Here is a 22,038-nt window from a genome sequence, read left to right as displayed (position 1 = left end):
GCCAAGAGCAGGCTGGTGAAGAGCAGCAGGCAAAGTTGCTGTGACAACAGCTGTGATGATGTGGCAGCATCAGCCAGGTGTGGGATGTAGACCTTCGAGCTCAACAGGGACAACAGTTTGGGCTTCCACCAGTTCCACCTGCAGCAGGGTGGTGCCTTTCCCAGAAGATGCGAGCATCCCTGTGGTGTCCTGTCTGCTCCAGGCAGGCAGGATGGCCAGGGGTTAGCTCCACATGGGCCACATGTCCCCTCGCTCCCCTTGGCTGGCAGCTGGCATTCTCCGAGGTGTTAGTTCCCCTCTTCCTGTCGCCACTGCTGTGCCACCTGCTTTCCTGTACTGCCCTGGCACTTGAGGTGAGCACTTGACGTTTTTCTTTACTAATAACTATATTGTAACTTAAAAGGAAGCTTTATTTTTCTTAATATGTAACAATGTCCTTTTCACTGAGCTGCAAATTCATAAGCAATGCCTACGTCTTTCCTAGGAAACATTTACTTTCCTAAAGAAAAACAAAAGCACTAGCCTAACAGTCACTTCCAAAAAAAGGCTTATATCATTTACTGGCATTTCAAAGAGGCAGCCTCCCTGGTCCAAGAGGGTGTGCGTGTTATACCCAACACAAAGTCAAGACAGAAAAGGAGGTAAAAATTGCTGTCTTCTCGCTTTCAATTTTTACATTCATTTAAAGCATATTCTGCACCAAACATGAAAGACCTTGACTTGTTCGTCCTATGCAATGCATCTATTTGAAATCCACTTACGTTGGCCTTTGACTCCTCTTGTGACTGGCCTCCCCATGTCAATGAGGACAGAAAACACAGAAACACTGTCACTCATGGACAGTTGCGTAACGAAGGAAGAACACAACCACAGGTGTGGAAATTCAATCAATCATCATTTAATTCAACACAGTAAAAGTCTCCCTTTACATATGTCCACTGACACGTTTAACACGCCAAAGGAAGAAGGACTGCTGAAAAATCATGATTATTGTCTCTCTCTGTATATATGGACTTTTACACAAAGCAAAATATACAGGAAAATACACACCTTTAAATAATATACACCTTTACATCCTGCCTGACATTGTCAATAGGCTGCCAGCGATATGCAGTTTCATCGATGAGCAGCCCTGCAAGCCTCACGTACACAGGGCTCTGTAGACAGAGCTGTTGTGCAAGCCTGAAATTTTGTTTGATTTAGTCGCCAAACACCTCCTTAGACGATATAAAGAAACACGACAAACATCACAGTGTTGTCATACTAAATAATAAAAAATCCATTAATGCTTTACAAATACAGCTTTCCACAAGGTCTAGGAATGATCTAATCCTCACCCTAAGAACTTCTCTCAGGTGAGTCAAAGGCCATCTTCAGGCGAGCACAGACTGCTACTTCAGTTCACAGTTTGCAGGAACAAGTCTCCTCAGTGTTAGTTGCTCCCCAAGAGAATCTTTTACTAATACAGATGAAAACTTCGCCCTAGCTTCCTCCTGCAACGATGACTGCTTAGCACATGCTGGCTGTATGTTTGGTGATGTTCAAATCACAGAATCCCTGCTGCTAAAAGCTCACCAACTAAACAAGAATAGCACAGTGCAGATAGGATGAACATATATGTAAATATACTTGGTTATCAGCTTGCTTCTTGGAAGCAAGTTAAATAGGATTCCTCTTTCCTAACATTATAATCTAACAGTCAAGCATCTGGTCTAAGCTCATTTTTATAATCTATATAAAATCTCGGTGAATACACACACTAAAGTGTTTATAAAGTGCAGTAAAAATAAGACAGGGTAAAAAACAGTATACTGGAGTTATTAAGAGAAAAATATGATAAGTGAAATAAAGACTTATTTTCCTATTTTTGCTTTAAAGTGCTCCTGACCAAGAGTTAGCACAAACCAAAATTTTCCTTATGCTCTATGGCACAGAGCAAATTTTTCCTGAGTATTCTTTTCCTGCTGTATCTGGGGAGGAACAAAATGCGGTTGCAGGTACTGGCAGAAGGATAGAGCTCATCTGGATTTTCTGCTTGAGGATCTGCAATAGAAAATCTAAAATGTTCCAGTCCATAGCCAGGGATTCGATCAGAACCTGACAAAAAAGCTGAAAGAAGGGGAAAAAGAAAAAAAAGAAAAAAGTTAGGAAATGAAAAAAAAACCCAAACAAGACAATGTTATCAGAGGATGAAAATCATGTGTGAAAATTAGTGTAAAAATATGGCTATTTCCATAAGCTAATTATTTTGCTTTGTTGAATTTGTACCTGAATATAATTAAGTCTCTTGCTGATTTACAATAATTATAAGGCTTCTTTTACTTTTACTTACATAGACTTAGTGGTTGAAAACGGCCAGGCTGGGTTTGGCCTTCTACATTTAAAAAAGATGAGCTAGCTTCTGCGATCCTTTGAGAAAGCTAAACTGCTTACGTCAACATAGTCTGCTCATGTAAGTTCAGCGCTCTGACCAAAAACTGATAACCACAAAAGTAAGGGACAAAGTCATTGCAAGGCTCAAGGTGGTCAGATGCACTCAGGCAGGCCTCAGGGGATGTCAGGAGGGTCGGAGCTCTGTCTGTGCAATTCTTTGTCTCAGTTCTTTGTGGCTTTCACTAGAAAATGTAGCAGGGTGGGGCGGCATGTCAAAAAGCCATTTGGAACTATAGTATTTTTCGTGTTCAAGCATCTAAAATGCGTGTTGTGTGGGAGAGAAAAGGGCTATGAAAAGTTTAAAATGCCTGATACATTACCAAGAAACATCTTCTTTTTTTCTTCTGGGAGTTTGTGAAACACAGTCCAAAAATTCCTGATAGTTTTATCTAACTTTTTATACCGTATGTACATCACATTCTGTCAAAGAGATAGAAATAAAATGGGCTAGTTAATCCTCACTACTTCCATTTTTATTTAAAGCAACAACAGTTTATCCAATAAATTTTAGAATCCTGTTCATAGATATTCAAATCCTCTTAACCTCTAGAATCTGCTTGTTCATTTGTTTTTCAAAGATTCATATGACAATCCTGGAGCTATAACTTGATTTTTAGTCCCCTTTATTCTTGCACCTGATACAGATTAGAAACAGACTCAAAATAACACAAACAAAAAAAAAAGAGAAAGTCCCTTGAACTTCTGTTTTTCTGTTCCTGACCTATACACTCAACAAAAGGAGTTTATGCTCAGCAGATATAGCAGAAGTACACTATGCTTGCATCCAATACCTCTTCCAGCAGATGCCAGTCAAATGTTGTGTGGCCCTGGAGAACAATCTGGAGTTCTGCAGGGAGAAACATCTTCCACCTTTTGGCTGGGCAGCCTCTTAAAAACCCTTGCATAAACTCTTCGAACGGCTTCCGTATCGATTCATTGAACACGTAATTCATATACAAGTTAACAAATTCTTTCCTGCAAAGATATTTTGAATCAAACAAGCAATGCAACAGGTGCTTTTTCAAAAGGAGAATTATAGAGAACTTTATTCCTTATTGCTTTATTCTGTATGACCTGCTCTACTGCAAAGACTCAGTCTTTACTAGAGCAGTCATCACTGGCAATCATTTATTCACTGAATAAGCTGGGAGGATCATCACAAATCAAAGAGAATGCTGGACAATATGGATTTTGATAATACTCCTTGTACTTCATGTGAACACTCCAATGAAATCCTATCAGACACTTCACTGTTAAGATGGAACCTAGCAGACCTAAATGCTGTACATTCAGCAAAGCTCCCATGGAATGCCCAAGAATTACCCTGAAATCAAAATAAATATTTGCACAGCTGCTAATCAGTACAGTTTCACTCTTCTCTATATTTGTGATGGGGATTTGTTTAATGACATTGTGTCCTAGTTTCAGCTGGGATAGAGTTAGTTTTCTTCTTAGTAGCCAGAATAGCGCTGTGTTTTGGATTTGGTATGAGAAGAACATTGGTAACATACTGACGTTTATAGTTGGTGCTGAGACATCGAGGACTTTTTCAACTCCTCATGTTTTGACAGTGTGCAGGTGCACGACAAGCTAGAACAAGAAAAGGGCCCAAAACTCCTAGATCAGAATTTGAGCTTAGGTTTAGGACTGAGGCCCAAATTGGCTAATGGGATACTCCACATCACGCAATGTCATGCTCAGTACATAGATGAGGGTTGGCCGGGAAGCTCTCTCTCTTCAGGGCTCTCTCTCTTCTGGGATTGCAATTTCCAGATCTCTCTTCTTTGGGATCACTAGCCACAGATGGGACGGGCGTTGGTCAGCAATAGTGAGCAACTGCATTGTGCATCACTCGTTTGAATACATTATTATAATTTTATTATCATTTTTAACATTATTACTTTTAATTTTATTTTATTTCAATTATTAAATTGTTTTTATCTCAATCCATGAGTCTCTTTCCCTTTTCCCCTTCGATTCTCTCCCCTGTTCCCCAGGGGTGGGGGAGAGTGAGCAAGTGGCTGCGTGGTGTTTGGTTGCTGGCCAGGTTAAACTGCAACAGCCCTTTTTGGCATCCAACACGCGGCGTGCTTCTATGATCAACTCAATGTAAACACTACACTTCAAGCTTCCTAAACAGCCCTTTCATGTATCCCTAAGGGTCCTCGGATCACCTGCATAACTCAGGCCACAGAATTTCTCTCTGTCCCTGTGCTGAAGTCAATATTGACACAATACCTTCTTGATAGATTGTTCCTTCTCTGTTATATACAAGATACATTCCATATACATTACTAAGCAGGAAACATTTTGGTTGTTAAAAAAAATCCTTATAGGGGAGTACCTATAAGCTGGATTTCCCAGACAAGTTTGTCTGTATTTCCCTGAAAATACTGTTCAGGGGTATTTTATAAATTTGTTAGGAATTTCCCTGATAAGTCATCTCTGCATACGCAGATGCCAGGATGTCCAAGGATCCCCTTCTAATCCACTGCTTGCTCAAACTACCAATGTCTGGCATATATGCAACATGTACAGCAAGAACCGAAAGCGTACAATCTATGGACCAAGACCAACAGCACAATGCTGATGTTCAATGTTTTCTAAGAGTATATGGGGATGGGTATAGATATGGTATTTCATACACTCAAGACAATAGGATAAGAAAAATAAAACTGACCTGTTATCCTTAGTGAGAGGAATGTTGGCACCATTTTCTTTAAGTTCAACAGGATCCATGGAACCTCCTTCTTCCATTATCTAAGCAAATAAATTAAAATGTTGGATGCTATATCCCTATATGATACATATATAGATATGCTACATCTATCATTCTTTCTTTCGGCAGGACCTGTCACAGCACTCTTACCATTTTGAGTTTACAGACAAGTTGTCTCGTTTGCAGTGGAATATTGTCTTGCCTGAGTTCACATACAGCATGTCTGAATGGCACAGTAATGTCTTACCGTGAAGTCCATGTCCAGGCTCTCAATGATATCATCACGTTCTTCATCCCAAATTCCCTGAAGACTCCTTTTGAAAAACAAAGGGGAAAAAAGAGAGAAGAAACATGACCATTCGATGCACTTTCAATTTCCACTGAAAACAATCCTTTGACAAGAAGGTTCACTTAGAACCTTCATATATGTCCCTAAACCGATCTATACACTTATGTCCCACTGCTGCCATGAGCTGAGGGCAACTGCCTTCGCTGCAAAGGATTCCAAGCAAGTCCATCCCCACCTCTGTGGGGATAACTTTATACAAAGTTCAGTGGCAAGTGGGCTTGGACCAGTCTTGTTCTTCCAGACATCATCTAGCAAGGAATTACGTGTGAACCAGCGGGATGATATGGGAAAACTGTTTTGGGGTGCAGCACTTCTCAAAGCATTGCAGGCAACCTGACGTTTCAGTCCACTGAGAACTCTCTGCACCTCAACACAGCCACTGGCTCGTGGGAAGGGATTCTCATCTTCTGGGCCATTCATAGCACTTGCGTGGAATGCTGGGCTTCAGGGACCTAGAAGCTTTATGTTGGTGGCAGCAGCACCTCTCCCCACTACATCTGCCTGAAGTCTCCTTTCCCAGCGCATGGAAACCCTGCACGCGGGTTCTCAGATTTGGCTCAACTGCAGCACACGGTAATACTGTGCCTGTGCATAACACCGTTGTGGAAACTGATAATCAGCAAATCACAGAAAAAACACCACCACCCAACGAATTGGGTGCTTCGTTTTTCCAGGTCTGAACTACAGCTCAAAGCGTTTTGAAGTACATGTTCACGGTGTGCTCATGTGGAGCAGAAATCTGCCCCCTTCTAAGCCATGGGGCTTGGCTTTTTATTTTGGCAATGCCAGCCTCTGTTGAAGACCAACATCCATGCCCTGGACAAGGACCACCTGGGAAATCTGTGGCTTTTAGCAGCTCCTCAACGTCAAACGTAGCTGCCATGTGCACCCCAAATATGGCCTTGGAGATCTCCGGGCGCATCGTCGAGCTAGGAGACTGGCCTCGGCCAAGCTCCCCAGCAAAAGCTCGGCCCATGCCTGGCTCGTACCGGCCTAGAGCTGGCAACAGCTCCTCGAGGTCCTCCAGGGCAGGCGCCAAGCCCAGCAGCTTTTTGTAGAGAGCCATGGGGAAGGGGAAGGGCACCGTGCACCGGTTATACAGGGCCATTCCGCACAGCGTCCCGATCCGGAAGAAGGTGTTCTCGCAGCTCGCAGCCTGTTTTTTCACAAACACACAAAAGAAGCCGTGACTGCCTTTTCCCAGGAGAGGGCTCCCCGCCCCCCCCGGGCCGGCCGGCCCCTCACCTGGCTGGGGAACCACACCAGGCCGGAGGCAAGGTGCTCGAAGGCGCCGGTGCCGGGCTGGCAGAGGGTCCTGGCGGCAACGCTGAAGAGCTCCCGGGACAGCCCGCCGTCGTCCACTCCCGCCTCGCCCACGAACGACACCTGCGAGGGCCGGGACACCCATAGCGCCGGGCAGAGCGGCGCCCGCGGCGGGAAGAGCCAGCCCAGCCCAGCCCGGGGCGCGTCGGCGGGTGCACCGGAAGTGGCGCGGTGCGCGGCGGCGCAGGCGGAGCCGCCATGCTGTGCGGAGGCGGGCGCGGCGCGGCGGCGGCGGTGCTGCGACGGGCGGCAGCGGGCAGCCGCGCAGCGAGCGGCGGTGGCCAGGGCCAGGGCCGGGACCAAGGCCACGGCCACGGCTCGGGCTCGGCGCGGCCGCAGCCGCTGGAGCCGTCGCTGCTGCGCTTCCTGGTGTGCCCGCTCTCCAAGCGGCCGCTGAGGTGAGGGGCGGTGGCGGGCGCCGGGGCGGGCCCCGCACGGCGGGAGAGCGGCTGTCGCAACCCGCCCGTGGCCTGCTGCTGCCCCGATTCGAGGGAGAGGGGCTGCCGAAGGGCAGAGCCCGGTGATTCACTCCTCTCCTTGTTCTGTTTTTGTCCCCGGCTTGCCTGGCCAGGTACGAAGAAGCCACCAACGAGCTCGTTAACGAGGAGCTGGGCATTGCGTACCCCGTCATCGACGGCATCCCGAACATGATCCCGGAGGCCGCCAGGACGACTCGGAAGAAGCCCCCAGCTGAGGGCTCGAAGCAGCCCTGAGGAGCCACCCGCCAGCGCGGCGAAGGGGCCGCTGGCCGGAGCGGGCATGCTGCCCTCCCTGCCCACGCTGACGGTACTGGTCCCCCTCCTCTCCCTGGCAGGCCTGTTCTACTCAGCCAGCGTGGACGAAACCTTCCCACAGGGCTGCACCAGCACAAACAGCTTGTGTTTCTACAGTCTCCTCCTTCCTATTACAATACCAGTTTATGTGTTCTTCCACCTGTGGACCTGGATGGGGATTAAGCTTTTTAGGCACAACTAGTGCGACGCGTGTGCTAACCCCTGGGCTTCCATAAAGCAAAGTGGTTTATTTGATGCCATCAGGTATTGCAGCTGATTTGAGGGAATTCCCTTCTGGTAATAGCGACTTGTTGCCATTTTCCTAGTGGTATCTGGAACTGCGTGGAGTCCTACTTAACTACTGCTAAGGCGGGTAAAGAGGAGGAATAACAAGAAGCACTAATTCCTTCTAGTGTATCCCTTCAAGAGTGTTGTGTGTTTGTAGTGGCATTAATGAAAACCTTCTAGGTGGTGATCGTTTTTACAAGGATGACTGTACCTTGGCTGAAGTAACTGATACAAAATAATAAGGAATGACAGTGTGCAGCAATATGAATCTCTCTTTGAATTATGAGCTTTAGTTTTGTTTTGAACTGATGTGTTTACTGAAATGTATTTGTCTCACTCTCAGAGGAACATAAAATAAATTAGGCTGATGTTTAATAACAAAACTCGAGTTAAATGAAGAAATTTACTTGGATGACACTCATCATGTACGGGTATGTATGTCTGTATGTCCAGTAGCTGCTTCATTGTTTGTTTTGGGTTTTTTTTAAGAAAAAAAATGGGGAAATGACAGCACTGCAGAAGAGATGTACTTGTGCATTTGGGGGTTTTGTTAGAGCAGCCTCCAACATATTCCAGTGTCTGCGTAGGAGATGTATGTCCCTGTACTATTTGTTAAATGTGTCTGAGTGCCCAAGTTTGATAGCCAGGCCGGGTCATCTTCATTCAAGAGGCATGGCCTGACAGGTTAGAGGAAAAATAACTCCAACTGAGCCCAGGGTTTGATAGCCAAGTCAGCAGCAATAAATGCTGCTTAAGTATGTGGGATATCTCCTCCTCCATAGAGAGGGAGCAGAAGATACTTCTGCTAAGTACTTCAGCCTTCCTTGTTTTCACTTATAGGCACACTAGAGAATGGAGTGACAGACCACTGGAGGGTGTCACGTGCAAAGTTCTCGGTACTGTCTGACAAAACGTCTTGACACAGCTATGAAGGGGACAGGTTAATGCTACGATAATCTATTACAAGAGTTTCTTTTTTATGTTTTGTTACTGCGTGGCTTATATCTGCAACTCAGACACATGAGTGTCCTCTACCTGCTGAAAAATTCAGAAATGGAGCAGCAAGTTGTAGATACTGCAGACCTCAGTGACTCTTGATGGGATACTAATAATGGAGTCAAATTGATCAGGCTGCTGCTGGGCAAATAACGCTGCGATGCACAGCAGGAAAAGCAGTGCCTACAGCAGGTGTATTCGAAGGCTGGCTCAGAGGTGTTTGCTGGAGCTCCTTGTACAATCAGTGGAGAGAGACTCTAGATCTAGAGGACAGTACAGAGCAGAAGCCGTATTGCTTCCGTCAATCAGCTGATGTAGTGAGGAACAGGGGAAGAAAGGTAGCTCTAAGGAGCCATTGTGAATCTTCTCCTGAAGTGTACAGGAAGGAAAAGCTTTGACAGGTCTGGTTGGCAAGAAGGCTTACTTGGAAAGAACTAGAACTGGGTAACAGGGCACTGAGGTTGACAGTTCCAGCTGCACAGGCGCGGTGCCAGGCTCTGATGGCGCTTGTGTTAGTGACTGTGACTAATACGGCACGTGGCCCCTGAGCTGAGCTCTGCTCTGGGCAGGTGCCCTGTTCCCACATCAGCCATCTAACAGCTTCTGTAGGGCAGGGCTAGCATTGCAATACCTGAAGAAAATACAGCTGCCAGAACCTTTGGGTTTGTGCAGAAACCACAGACTAAAGCCACACGAAGACAGCAGCAGCATAATCAGTTTTTCCTCTCTCTTGCTGGCACTATCCTTTCTTTCCCTTCAGGCAGCATCTCCATGAGAGAAACGGCTTTGGTGGCTGTGTCGCTTGCTGGCCTCTAATGCTGGCTGCCCAGCCACCAGGTTTTTCACGTACAGCAAACTAGACTAGAGTCTTTAAAGTCAGTCTAGCAGTAATAGTAATGGACTTTGTCACCAGTTTCCTGAGCAATCCTGTCACATTACCCCAAAGCAACCTCACACTAAATAGCACTGCCACTTGCATTTGACTTACGCCAACAAAACTTGATGGCTACCTGGAATAAGAGGGTAAAATATTGCCCTTCAGATTTACTCTACGGCCTCCATGGAACATGTTTTATAATAATTTGATGAGGAGTTGTTTTGGTTTATGCTCAGTGAATACTGAAACCCATCTAACAATACTTCAGTAACACTGAAAACCAAAGAACGCTGCAGCAATATATTCAGCAATAATACAATTTGTTATCTTACCTTTAAGACCTTCCTGAATTGCTGGGTTGGTGCGTCGTTTAAATGGGCCCATATGTCTTGCAGAAGGCATTGTCTTTTGACTGGAAAAAACCACTGTTCTTGGACCGTCAGCATTAAGGGTATCTGAAGATTGAAGTAACAGTGTTCTAGCAGTGTCTATATCTCTTCTAAATTGTAAAAAAAAAATGGCCACACTTACATTAAGGAAGGAGCTGGACAGAAGGTTGCATTCTGCATCATGAACTATGATCTTGTCTTGCATGTCAAAGATGCACGGGTATTTGGTCAGCTTCCATAGGAGCACCTGAAATGACAAGGAAGAGGAAAACGTCGTGTTGATTTTCTCATGCAAAATTGGAGTTCAGGGGTACGTGTGCAGACTGAACTGCCAGTCTGTACCCTGGCAAACTCCTGTATCCCTGAAACGTGTCTTTGTTATGTACATGAACGCTACACCAAGAGAGGCATGCTTTCTAAAAGCAGCTTCTAAACACTTCTGTGAGCGGAAAACCCTGACAGAGAGGCATCTGAACTGTTCATGCAGGCAGAGACTTGTGTTACAGTGCCCCAAGAATAAAACAGAGATAGTGATTTTAATAGCATCTTCCATAATTCAGTTAAACCAAAACACATAGTAAAAATGTCCTGGATACCCAGATTATGGTACATTGTTGTTAAGGACTGTTGAGTTTATTATCTGTAATGCCAAACGTAGATACTAGTATACAAAATAATCCAATTCAAAGTGTTAAACCTCTAGTGTGATAAGGCAGCAACTTCAGGTAATGTCCTATTTGGCTTTTGATTCTATACTGTTTCTCAAACCTCCTCCTCTGCTCTGGTTAATTGGTACAAAATCGGTACACTAGCAAATGAAAGCAAAATTGTACATTAGCAAATGAAGGAATTAGGCAGTTGCCCTGGGAACTCCAGCCAAGTTGCCAGAAAACTGCATTTTTTGCCTAAGAAAGCCCCTAACTATCCACATTTCCATTTCATGCTGTTCCTGTGACACTGACTGCATTTGGTAGCTAATTTTCACTCCTTTACGTCATCCAGAAATGAACTGTTTCACAGATTATTTTTCATTACCGCAGCTTTGGTTTTAGATGTAAGTAAATTGAAATGCTTAATAAGGTTTCTACATAAAAGTTAAAAGACACCTCACAATATTTCTGTTAGTTAAACATAATAAATCCAGAGTAACAAGAAGTATAGCAACCATCCCTCGTGGTGCTATTTCACACTGATCACCAGTTCAAAGCAAACAGCTGCTTAAAATGCTGGAGGACAGCTCTGACGCTCAGAACCAGGGGGTGATCTCAGGAGAGGCACTGGGATGGTAAATGGCTTGCATAATTTAGAACAGCTGGAGGACTAGGGAAAATGCATTGTCTTTGACTGGGCTAGAGTCTAGAGTTGTCTTCCCTATATAGTGACTCATTTAAATAAAACAGAAAAAAAATAAAGTTTTGCACTGCTGGTTAAGATTTTAGACTTACTTGTATATTAAAGTACAAATGCAATGCGATAATGCCTTTCACTTGAGGCACATAGAAGTCGTTTTCTTGTACTCTGAAACCAGTTCTGGAGTTCACCTGCATTGATACACACAATATGAAAAGGGGTGTCAGCAGATGTAGTGAGCTATGTGTCTGTGTGGCCGGACAGGACTAAGCAGTAACAGGGCACTCTGCAGAAAGACCTCAGAAAGACCCCGCACAGACGTGAAGGATAGAAGTGCTACGAGTAGCACAACACTCAACGGTGAGAAGCCTCAGAAAGCCATGTGTAAGCTAGCAGGAAAGCAATTTTCATTTGCAGTGAAGGACTCCATCAGGAAAGGTATGTTTCACTTTGAGTGTCTTTCATGTTGCAGGACAATCTGAAGTTCCCTGTTCACATTCATACTTGTTGCCTGGCAAACACAGGATTTTGAGGGAATCAGCTCCAAATGATGTAACCACATACGGAGGATTGGTCTGCTGCACTTTTGAGTTTATTTATCTGGATAAATACAGATTCAAGAGTTTAAACTTCAAGGTCCAAATCTGCAATCTCAGCCAAAAGGACTTTCAATTCTGAACAGAATTTAATGACTCTCTGATTCATACTAAGTGCATGCTCGAGCTCTTGACTTTCCTAAACTTTGAACATCTCAGCAGGAGAAAGGATGGTTGTGAAGAATACAGTTACTGCCCCCTTTCTTCCCCTTGTTTGCGTGCAGCTAAAGATGCTCTAATTCTATTGTTCCAGAAAATTTCTCGGGTAACAGGCTCTTAAAGCATCACACAGCGTTACCGTGGCAGCCACGACGTGCCAAGCGGGCACGTTGTCCTTTAAATGCTGTGAGCAGTTACTGGGGTGAGGGATGTCACCAGCTGGAAGAGGAATGGGCATGCTAGCCATGGACAGCCAGAGCTGTCCAGCATACAGACACATCCATAGCTCTGCACGCATCAGCGCATGCACTCCTCACACCACTGAAAGCATCCCTCCCCTTGCCAGGGGCTGTAACATGCTTCAGCTCTTCCCTTCCATAGAGGCTCAGCCAGGCGCAGCTCAAGAGCAGGATTCCTTCCAAGCCTTGCTGGCGTAGAGCCAAAGAGATTCCTGAAGCAATGTCGCGTGACGAGGCCCCATGTTCCCTTGTAAGAAGGAAATCCAGAGAATTCAACAAGTAAAAAGGATCAAAATACTCTAACTTGTACTGATACATCCTATCTGATCAGGATCCAAACACTTTCTCACCTGGTAAAGAATCTGCAGTGTTTGCAGAGTCGCTGTTTCATGTGGGTGCAGGCTGTAGGGGTTTCTTTGCCAACACATGACTTCCTCGATAAATTGAGACAAGTTTGTCTGAGAAACCCTATGATACAGAAAGACCAGCTGCTTGAAAAAGGATGTTTCTAGATTTGACCACAGGCATTCTGTAAAGAAAACAGTAAGTGAGATATTCGTCACAGGTAACGTGCAAATAACTGCAATTTGTGGATGACGCCACGTTTTCTCTTTTTATCAAATGAACAAAACAAAAAAAGCTTATTTTTGCACTACAAAAATTAGTAAACCTTAGACTGAGATTTATTTTTTTTCTTTTATCTTGCTGTGTAGTCCCTGTGTTTCTACTCGTACCAAAGGCACTTCTTCCAGGCTAAACTCTGGAACAAATTACATCAGCAATACTAACTCTTGCTCCACAGCTGAAAATGACCAAGCACTTAAACCATTTAGTTTTATCATCATAAAACCCTACCAAGAGTTTGCAGGTCCTTTGGTTGGAGTTTCATGATGGCTTGTGCTAGCAGCCCGAGAGAACGGTAAGAGCTGTCATTCTCTCCCTGCAGGAGGAAAGGCAAGATCAAGTAGACTCTGAAATTTTCAGGTGAGATGGGAGAGGAAGACAATGATGGCAGTAACTTCTCAATCTCCTTTTGCACCTTCAGAGGAAAAAAAGGAGATGAGGGTTAAAAATGCAATTATGTTTTGTCAAAATAATCTATGAATGGTTGGCATGGAAATTCTCAAGTTTCATGCACAAATCCAGAGCTCCTCAGTATCTGCGTAGTGAGAATCCTTAGATTTTTACCTCCTGGAAGACTTTTGGCTCCTTGCTGATCTTCTCATAAAAACATTGCACTTCTGACATGTCTACACCCGAGACTTCTTTGGAAGTTTTGAAATGTTTGTCTCTATCGCAAGGAAGAAAAGAACACCAAATGATGTGAGAAGCCGTTTTTTGTTACTTTCTGAGAGTGAAGCATACTAACACCAGAAAATGCTTGGAAAGTTCAGCCCTGACTCCAGTAGGTATCATTTCATCTGTTCTAAGAAGATATTCTCACTGTGGTGTGACCTGATTAATATTCTGTCCTTCCTGTCCTGTGCAGCTGTGCACTGTTAATGGTAGGCTTCCTGTATTTCGCCCTAAAACGACTTACACTTCTGTGCTGGGAGGAGCTATTATGGATCGTTTCGGAGCTGTAACAGAGCGTACAGGGATTATCATCATCTGTCAAATGTCACTATGGGATAATCTGCTAAAACGTGAGCTTCTATAGCAAATTTCAATAGGACTGGGGGATAAAAAAATTTTAGCTTGGGCTTTGAAAAATACAGACTTGCTTCTTGCAAATTCAGATACAACTAATCTTCTCTACATACATGGGCTAAAATAACACTTTCTGGTCAGTTTACATGCAGCCAATATATTCTATTACGTTTAAGTCAGCACACGCTACCTTTTCTCCAGGAAGCTTCCATTGATGCAAGCCTCAGATGAAAAGATCCGTCTGATATTCCTGATAGTAAAAAATAAACTAAAGTCAATCCTTTCAATATGAGTAGCAACTTCATGTTTTTAATTCTGAAATAACAAAAACCATGTATACAAGTGTGTCTGCACCTGACCAGGTGAAACTGTTCTTAGCATGACTTTATTGAGAGCATTGCAGAAGACACTGTATTCGAGGAGTCAGTGATCTTTGGCAAGCCACCTCTGCTCTCCTGGGCCTCGTGAGGGAACCTGCTCAAGTGCCCCATGCCAGCCTGTGCTGTGTGCTGGTGGGTGTTATGATGGAGATATCTTCTCCTGACAGGTTTGGACAGTATCTGGTTTTGTTTGTTATGCAAAATAAAAGGCTCTGTGGCATGGGAGGGAGGAGGAACCACTTCACAGACGGGATCTTTGTAGCATGCTGAGGGAAAATCTGTCAGAGTATCCATTTGCTGCTGCATGAAAGCTGGGTTCTCAGCATCAGAAGGGACATTAGACTTACTCACTACCTGTATTCTTGGTTCTGTTCTTATTAAAGCAGGTATTTTATCGAGCAATTTCCTGTCAGGCCCTTTCCATTGAGATCTAGAAAGAACACTCGCTCTCTCACCCTCTCAACAACTACTTTCCATATGATCCAAACTGTACTAAAAGTGGTCAGGGAAACATTCAGATCTGAATTAGCCAAGATTTTTAAATGTGCAAAATCAGCAGCTAGAGTCAGACTTTCCCAGAGAAAATAACCTCCCACATAAGATCTGAAAAACGACTACCTAATCATAATTCTCAGCCGTAAGTATAAGGCTTCCCACAGCAGTATATACTTACTGCTTTTGAAAATGGGTAACTAAAGAAGGGATCACTAATTTTTAAATACTGACACACATAAAACATTGCAGTTTGGGCACTCTGAATTAGGATTTTTGCCCAAGGCCTCAGTCTGCAGACTGAATCTTTCACTGATTTAGCTTGTCAGCTCTTCATTAACTTAACCATTCTGTGCAAGAAGAGGAGGACAGGCTTCCAAAGCCAGGCAGTACATCCGCTCTGTTCCTGCAAAACAGTTATCAAAGAGCTGTTGCCTATCAACATTTTGCTTATCATTTTTCCTGTGCAAAAACTAGGTAAGAATTGCTGGTACAAGATTCTGTCTTGGATAAATTCTTGAACATCAGTTCCTACAATAGTCTCCAAAGAATAATAATTTTTAGAGAAAATAATGTATCATGAAAAAAAAAAAAAACAACAAACAACAAAACCCAGCAAGTTTCTGACTTACTTTTGTATACTCTCCCAGTGTTGCGAACTGGAATTAGAAATCCATGCATCCACTTCTTGATCCTTCAAAGTGGCAATTCCATTCAAAGAGGAATTCTGTGCAAAATGCATGAAAAGACTGACAAGATTATAGGTCTAGCAGATGGGATTGTCTTTTTCAAGCCAATCATTACAAGAAGATTTCAGCCTGTGTATGAGCAAATTAGTGGTCATTCAGCGTGATCCAGATGCATTAACCACAGAACAGATATATAATTGCAATACAAGTTAGTTTCTGGGTAAGCATGAAAAGAACTGCAAGAGATATATACGAACTTGGAGCACTAAAAGCAGGATGGAATATCCAAATGTTTCCATCAGTAATGTGAACAATGGTAAAATTAGAAGCCATGATCAAATATGCGCATACCTTGTTCTTCTTGCGAAGGACAATTCTTTGGTTTCCTCCTGCAATGATTTCAACCACCTTGTGTGACTTATTTCCTGTGAAAGAATAAAAAGATTTTCAAAGGAGCATTTGAAGAGACAGTCATTATCTTCAAAGAGCTCACTGCACAGATGTGGAACTGAAAAAACCCCTCAGATAGTAGTTGTCTGTCTAAAAGTTGATTCTATGTGGGCATTACCCGTGATGATAAATCAAGCAGCAAGTGGAATTATCCGTTGTAGAATCTGTTGGGATGACCAAGCAAGCAAGAGACATAACAATAGGCTCTCCATGTAAACACGAAATCAAGAAAGCAAACATCACCCTGGAAGAAATGAATATAGATTGTACACATCTGCAATGGTCATTACCCTGACAGGATGAATTGATGGGAAGTGGTATCAACTGATTAGGCTTTCTCTCATCTCCCAGCTGTCCTTCTTTAGCAGAACCAAACGAATAGACTTTGCCCAAGGAGGGGACATAGACCAGGGTGTACTCTCTGTTCAGAAACAGAAAAAATGGTCATAAGCAGCTGATACCATTGGGCTAGTCAGAATAGAATTTACAGATACATTTTCAGAGTGGATAGCTGAGGCTTGTCTTTAAAAGTCCTGATAGTCCAGCTAGACAATCTCTTTAACCAAAGTCTTAGGATCCTTCCTTGCATAAACATTCTGCAATAAAGAAACATATGGACACAAATTTCCTACACAATCCTCTAATGTTTTTGATTTATGCTGGTTCCACATACAAAAATAAAGTGTTATGCCTTGCTAGCTTCATGCCCTTCCATTTTTAAAAGCACAACTTCTATGCTGCTGAGCCTAATACAAAGCCCAGGAAAGTTGACAGGGGACTTTTTCTGGCCCAGTTCCAGAAAGGCAGAATAAAATTGGATAATTATCACCACTCTTCAGTTCTTTCTAAAGACCCACGAGTTTGTCAAAGCCGATGAAAATTTAGTGAATTTCCTGACGCAGGCTTTTGACAATCTTGTGCCTTTTGGAACCCAGTGTACCCTTCGTTTCTTAAAAAAGCAGAAAAAACAAAGGCTTCTGGTGTTTCTTGCAGCCCTCTCCCTCTGTTCAGCACAGGCCGAGGGTTCTGCTTTCACTGGGGCTGTGGCAGGAGGGTGGCTTACACATGAAGAGTGGATGATATTCTGACAGTGCTGACCTACTGGGATACAGGGATTTGAACATCTTGGTGACTCCCCTCCCTACTGTTCTTCAGTGATTCGCTTAAGACCTTGACCTTAGAAGGCACATTATTGGTACTTTCCCACCTGCCACAGGCAACCTGCGAAACTCTTGCTCCCCACAGCTCGGCCACCACACGAGGCATGAGTTCATTCCGGGTGGAGTTGTGACCAAGCTGGCCAGCCCCTCCGGCTCCAAAGGTGCACACCAACCCCTCCTTGAAGACAAAGAAGCAAACGGGATCACTGCATTATTAACGGCATTTAAAAGGTCACTACTGAGAGTGAGAGCCAGCAAGACACAATATGTTATATGGACCAGATTCAAAACATCCCTGACTCAAACACAGGCAGAGTTCATTTTGCATCAACTCTAATCTTACACTGCCTAATGTCCAAATCATTTAACCCCTGAGAAGAGCAATTTAATTCCTGAGAATAACTCCCTGTTTCTTAAGAATTTTACTTGTACGAGTAAACTCTCGTGAATTAGCTACCGTTTACATTTTCTGAAGTCCCCAATATGCTATGAAAAAGAAAGCACCTTCAAAAAGTACTGAAAGTTGGCCTGCACCTCTTTGCCCCAGGATTCCCATTCACCATCTCCCTGCAAAAGTTTGCATGCGGGTGACAGGAATCTGAGAAAAGGCCAGTGTTCCCAATGGCTTAGTTAGCATCCCTCGGGGATCGTCTTCAGACTCGGAGGGAAGCGGGCATTGCCATCTCAATTTCTCCATGCTGATTTTTAGCAGCGTATCTTTTCTCGCAGGGTGAGGTCTCAGATGCTGACTTTCCATTTCAGACTCACCTTGGAGAGAACTGCAGTATGATCTGCCCCACATGAGATAAATACAGTTTTCCAGTGCTCCAACGCTCTAACGTATGATGGGCAGGCCCTGTCTGGAAAGAACATAGCACTGCTAAAGTGAAGGAATACTGAGGGTTCTCACACAAAGAAAGATTTAGAAATAAGGGCTTTTAGTGCTTTTCAGTCGTCTTATACAGAGACTCATATATTTACAACTTGGTTCTGAGTTGTTTTCTACCTTCCATTATAATATGTTCTTTCTCACATGTTCTGTCTTTTTCATAGTGTTTTCTTTTAATTTATGTTTGATCTGAAACAAAACGCAGCACTTTAACATTTGCTTGCCAAAAGGTTCAAAATATCTGACTCTCAAGCATGTGGACTCATTCAGATCCCACTGACTTCAAGTTCTGCCTGGCTACGGCAACTCTGCTCTAGCCTTCTAGGTTTGAAGACAACAGGTGATTTTAATTCTTCTCTCACCTTGTGTTTACAGAGAATTAAAGAAGGCAAAGAGGTATAAAATTAATTTCCTTCATGGAAGATGCCTGGAGAGAGAATGGGAGTGGAAAGAGGCTTCTGAGACACATGGTTTGAAGAGCTCACGCTATCCAGTTGGCCACATAAAATGATTGGCAGTTCTCTGTAGAAACACAACCCCTAAATCCCTTGTCCCTGCATGCCTTTCCTGGTCAGGAAACAACTTATCCAGATACATTTTCTTCAAAAGCCTTTACTGTCCACTGCAGCTCCAAAGGGGCTTGATAGTCATAAGGAGCCACTCCTCTGTCTGCAGTAAGCTCACAGATCAGGAAAACACCTTCCTATTGCTGTCTTCCTTCCTTACCTTCTGTGTCTCCAAGTCCCAGCTGTCCAAAATCATTCTTTCCCCAGGAGTACACAGCTCCAGAGAGTGACACAGCAGCACTGTGAGCTCCTCCAGCAGCAATTTGAGCAAGTGAGATGCCCTTTAGTCTTTCCACCAGCTGTGGTTGGTGGATGAGCGTGGTTTGGCTCCCCACTCCAAGCTGTCCATGAGTATTCTGGCCCCAGGAGAAGAGCTCACCTCCTTCACACACAGAACAAAAGAAAACCGCTCAGCCTCACTGCTTCCCTTGAGTCTTCGCACTTTGGGAGCAGGAGCGAACATCAGTGCTGTTTTCAGGGATCTAGCTGCAAGGTGAGACCACCAGCAGCAACCAGATCTCCCTGTTTGCTTCTCACCCCTTCCAGGCACTGTCATGCTGCCTGTGTGACTCCGCACAGCAAGAACAAAGGCAAGGTGTTTCCACCTCTAAAGCCATACTTGCATGAAGTTCCCAACCAGAGAGGTGCTCCAACTTAAGAATGATCAGGTCTGGTGACTACAGAGTGAGGTGGCCACATCTGCTCTCTACAACATACCTTTGCAGAGCAGTAGAGCTCAGGAACTGGAGAGATACAGAGCTGCAGGTCCCTGGGAGGAAAGGGCAGCGCACTTTATATCCCCCACCCACCGCTCATTACTTTCTAATGGCATCACCAACTGCCAGAAGGAGTTCAAACACTCCCTTCTGAGAGCAAGCCTTCTATAACATGGTTCCCATTTGGAGAAGCGTTCTTGAAAGAGGCTACCTCTGGACAGTGCCATGGCGTGCTGGTCCCCACATGCTATTTGAACAATATCTTGGTTTCCTAGTTCTTTCACCAGCCTACAAAAATAAGGGAAAAAAATAATCAAAATAGATAAATGCTGTGCCATGAGACAAAGTAAAGGCAGAAGATCCTCTGCTCATCAAGTCCTAGCGTGTTCCGTGGAAATTATATGGAAAAATACAAGTCACCTGTAAGTTGTTTCACCCTGCTCTTACGCTAGCCTTACTGCAGCTGCACGGATTTGATTGTGTTTTGCACCATGGGAAGCTGGAAAAGAATCAGGCTCAGCCATGGGCAAGTTATCAGAAAATCTCACAATAGCTTGCTCTACCATTTTTAGATGATGTTACCTTCACAGCTTAATCAGAAGGTGGCAAGGTTCAGATGTGCTTGGGTCTTTCACCCACAGCTTTCCCAAACCACGTGTGGTTTGCAAGTCATCTGCATTACTCTGGTATATGCTACTGATCCTTACTAAGCTTGAGAGAAAGCTGTCTCATGTGCAGCTCAAGCAGTTCAGATGGTGGTATTATCCTTAAAATCAGTGCACTTCTTGCTTGGTAACAACAGAAAATAAAAGTTTTGGGTACTAGAAACACATGTGTTCCAGTTCCTTCTCTACAACAGGAACATGACACAGTCTCTTGGATATTACCTTTAGGAAAAGTGGGCCACCTTCTCCGACCTTACCATCTATACCTCCATTCTGTGAAAGCTTTTTACCTTGTCTTAGAGCAGCTAGCTGAAGCTGTAGCCCACTCTTCAGAAAGCTTCCCATCAGGGGAGAGAACCAGCACATGTGTTGCATCATGGTTTGAACATTGCACCTTCTCGTTCCTCTGTGACTGCGTGAGTTCTGCAGAACAAATATGGACAGGCACAACAGTCATGCTAAGGCAGCGGGCAGGTTAACCATCTCAGCCTCCTCCTCAAGATCTCTGTGTGCTACTGCTTTCACCAAGAGCTTCTGCTCCTCAGGAAGAATCATAGAATCATAGAAGAAGTGAGACAAATACGTATGACTTATTTTCTCAGGGCCCTTGGGGTTTCAGAGTCCTACCCACTGCTTGGTTTCATTCCAGGCAACTCTCCTGGCTATCACTGAAAGACATTTGTCCGTCTCTTAGGCTGCTGTGTCACCAGCTTCCAAGACGATCAGCAAAACGTCAGCAGAAGCACACTCCGTGCTTTGAACAGCTGTGGAGAGTGTCCCGGGGAGATAAAGTGCTTCCTGAGGTATCTGACCGCCCCAGACTTGTCACAGCCTTGGGGATGGGACGCCTTGAAGTTACATGTTTTACAAGGCACTGGAGAAGCAATGATGGAAAATTCACACATCGCCTATCTCCCGCAGAAGGAATTCCCTTCTCGTCCGCAGCAGACGGGCTGCAGGTGCTTCCCTGACCCTACGGCATCAGACCTACCCAGTCACTCGCCTGTGGCCCCGCTGCAGCACCAGCGCCAGCGAGGCAGGATGCCCAAGCGTGACAAGCGGTCCTCAACAAAGATTTCCCTGATTTCCCTGACCCCTCTGGAGATTCACTGCCCACCCTCCTCACACCTCCCCGCCTTAATCACAGCACGTAACCAAAGAGGAAAACTCACGCCTACTCCCCGGCACAACCCGCCTCCTTCCAGCCGCCCCCCGGAACACGCTGAAGCCCCTCACGCAGCGGCTGCCGCCCCCCGAGCGGCAGCACAGCAGGTGGCTGCAGCTTCTGGAGGTTTCACCTCCACGGACCCGTCCCCGCACGGACGCGTCCCGGAGGGTCTCACCGCCGAGCGCGGCGCGCACGGCTCCGGCGGCGGGTCCGCCCTCGCCCGAGAGGCTTCCACCCCCGGCAGGGCGCCAGACGCCCCCGCCGTCCTCCCCAGCTCGCCGCCGCCGCCGGTCCCGGTCCGTACCTCCCGTAGCCCGCGGGGGGCCGCTCCCCCGGCCCCGCCGCCGCCGCTGCTGCCGTCCCGGCGCCATCCCACGCTCGCCGGCCGCCCGACAGGTCGGCAGCACCGGGAACGCCCCGCCCCGGCGGGGAAACGGGAACCGAAACTCGACAAGCGCCGCGGCAGCGGGAGGAGGAGCGGGCGGCCGGTTCCCGGGCATCTCAAAGTCCGGAGCTGGCAAATTCTGCCCTCTGCGCCCGAAACGCGTGAGCTGCTGGGTTTTGGGGAGCGCCCGGCTCTCTTCAGTATGCGGGAGGCGGCTGCTGTTCCGGGTGGGAGGAGAGGGGAACCCAGAAAGCGGGTAGAAGGATGTCGGGGTTTCCCATGTGGAAGAGGCACCCGTTTCACAGAATCACAGAACGTTAGGGATTGGAAGGGACCT

General features: G+C 45.3%; 3 protein-coding genes across 3 annotated transcripts; 2 read left to right on the top strand and 1 right to left on the bottom strand.

The window, feature by feature from the left end:
* Positions 1 to 882: 882 nt before the first annotated feature.
* LOC104371342 (putative E3 ubiquitin-protein ligase HERC3) lies at positions 883 to 21,687 on the bottom strand. The gene is made up of 23 exons (XM_086612507.1): positions 21,621 to 21,687; positions 20,439 to 20,571; positions 19,695 to 19,771; positions 18,928 to 19,149; positions 18,081 to 18,172; positions 17,360 to 17,490; positions 16,443 to 16,573; positions 16,054 to 16,127; positions 15,646 to 15,740; positions 14,332 to 14,391; positions 13,680 to 13,782; positions 13,347 to 13,530; positions 12,842 to 13,020; positions 11,593 to 11,688; positions 10,290 to 10,394; positions 10,091 to 10,213; positions 6,747 to 6,887; positions 6,491 to 6,657; positions 5,400 to 5,466; positions 5,114 to 5,193; positions 3,225 to 3,408; positions 2,754 to 2,853; positions 883 to 2,109 (listed from the first exon to the last, which is right to left on the bottom strand). The coding sequence occupies exons 1-23, from the start codon at positions 21,685 to 21,687 to the stop codon at positions 1,895 to 1,897; spliced, it is 2,826 nt and encodes a 941-aa protein (XP_086468633.1). The 3' UTR covers positions 883 to 1,894.
* PYURF (PIGY upstream open reading frame) lies at positions 7,023 to 7,537 on the top strand. The gene is made up of 2 exons (XM_086612533.1): positions 7,023 to 7,222; positions 7,396 to 7,537. Exons 1-2 carry the CDS (start codon positions 7,023 to 7,025, stop codon positions 7,535 to 7,537), a joined length of 342 nt encoding a protein of 113 aa, XP_086468659.1.
* PIGY (phosphatidylinositol glycan anchor biosynthesis class Y) lies at positions 7,489 to 8,273 on the top strand. The gene has a single exon (XM_086612534.1). It carries the CDS (start codon positions 7,584 to 7,586, stop codon positions 7,797 to 7,799), a length of 216 nt encoding a protein of 71 aa, XP_086468660.1. The 5' UTR covers positions 7,489 to 7,583; the 3' UTR covers positions 7,800 to 8,273.
* Positions 21,688 to 22,038: the final 351 nt, after the last annotated feature.

This window comes from Tauraco erythrolophus, chromosome 5 (assembly GCF_009769465.1).
Source record: "Tauraco erythrolophus isolate bTauEry1 chromosome 5, bTauEry1.pri, whole genome shotgun sequence".
Taxonomy (NCBI): domain Eukaryota; kingdom Metazoa; phylum Chordata; class Aves; order Musophagiformes; family Musophagidae; genus Tauraco; species Tauraco erythrolophus.
The sequence above is the reverse complement of the archived record's forward strand: the minus strand, read 5'-3'. Positions and strand labels throughout refer to the sequence as shown.

Excerpts from the sequence above, each read along its gene's own strand:
- PYURF (XM_086612533.1), top strand. The coding sequence starts at position 7,023 with ATGCTGTGCGGAGGCGGGCGCGGCGCGGCGGCGGCGGTGCTGCGACGG. Across the intron at positions 7,223-7,395 it reads CTCTCCAAGCGGCCGCTGAG|GTACGAAGAAGCCACCAACG; the intron begins GTGAGGGGCGGT and ends TTGCCTGGCCAG.
- PIGY (XM_086612534.1), top strand. The coding sequence starts at position 7,584 with ATGCTGCCCTCCCTGCCCACGCTGACGGTACTGGTCCCCCTCCTCTCC.
- LOC104371342 (XM_086612507.1), bottom strand. The coding sequence starts at position 21,687 with ATGGCGCCGGGACGGCAGCAGCGGCGGCGGCGGGGCCGGGGGAGCGGC. Across the intron at positions 16,128-16,442 it reads CATCAATTCATCCTGTCAGG|GAAATAAGTCACACAAGGTG; the intron begins GTAATGACCATT and ends ATTCTTTCACAG. Across the intron at positions 5,467-6,490 it reads CTGTTGCCAGCTCTAGGCCG|GAGTCTTCAGGGAATTTGGG; the intron begins GTACGAGCCAGG and ends GTTTTTCAAAAG.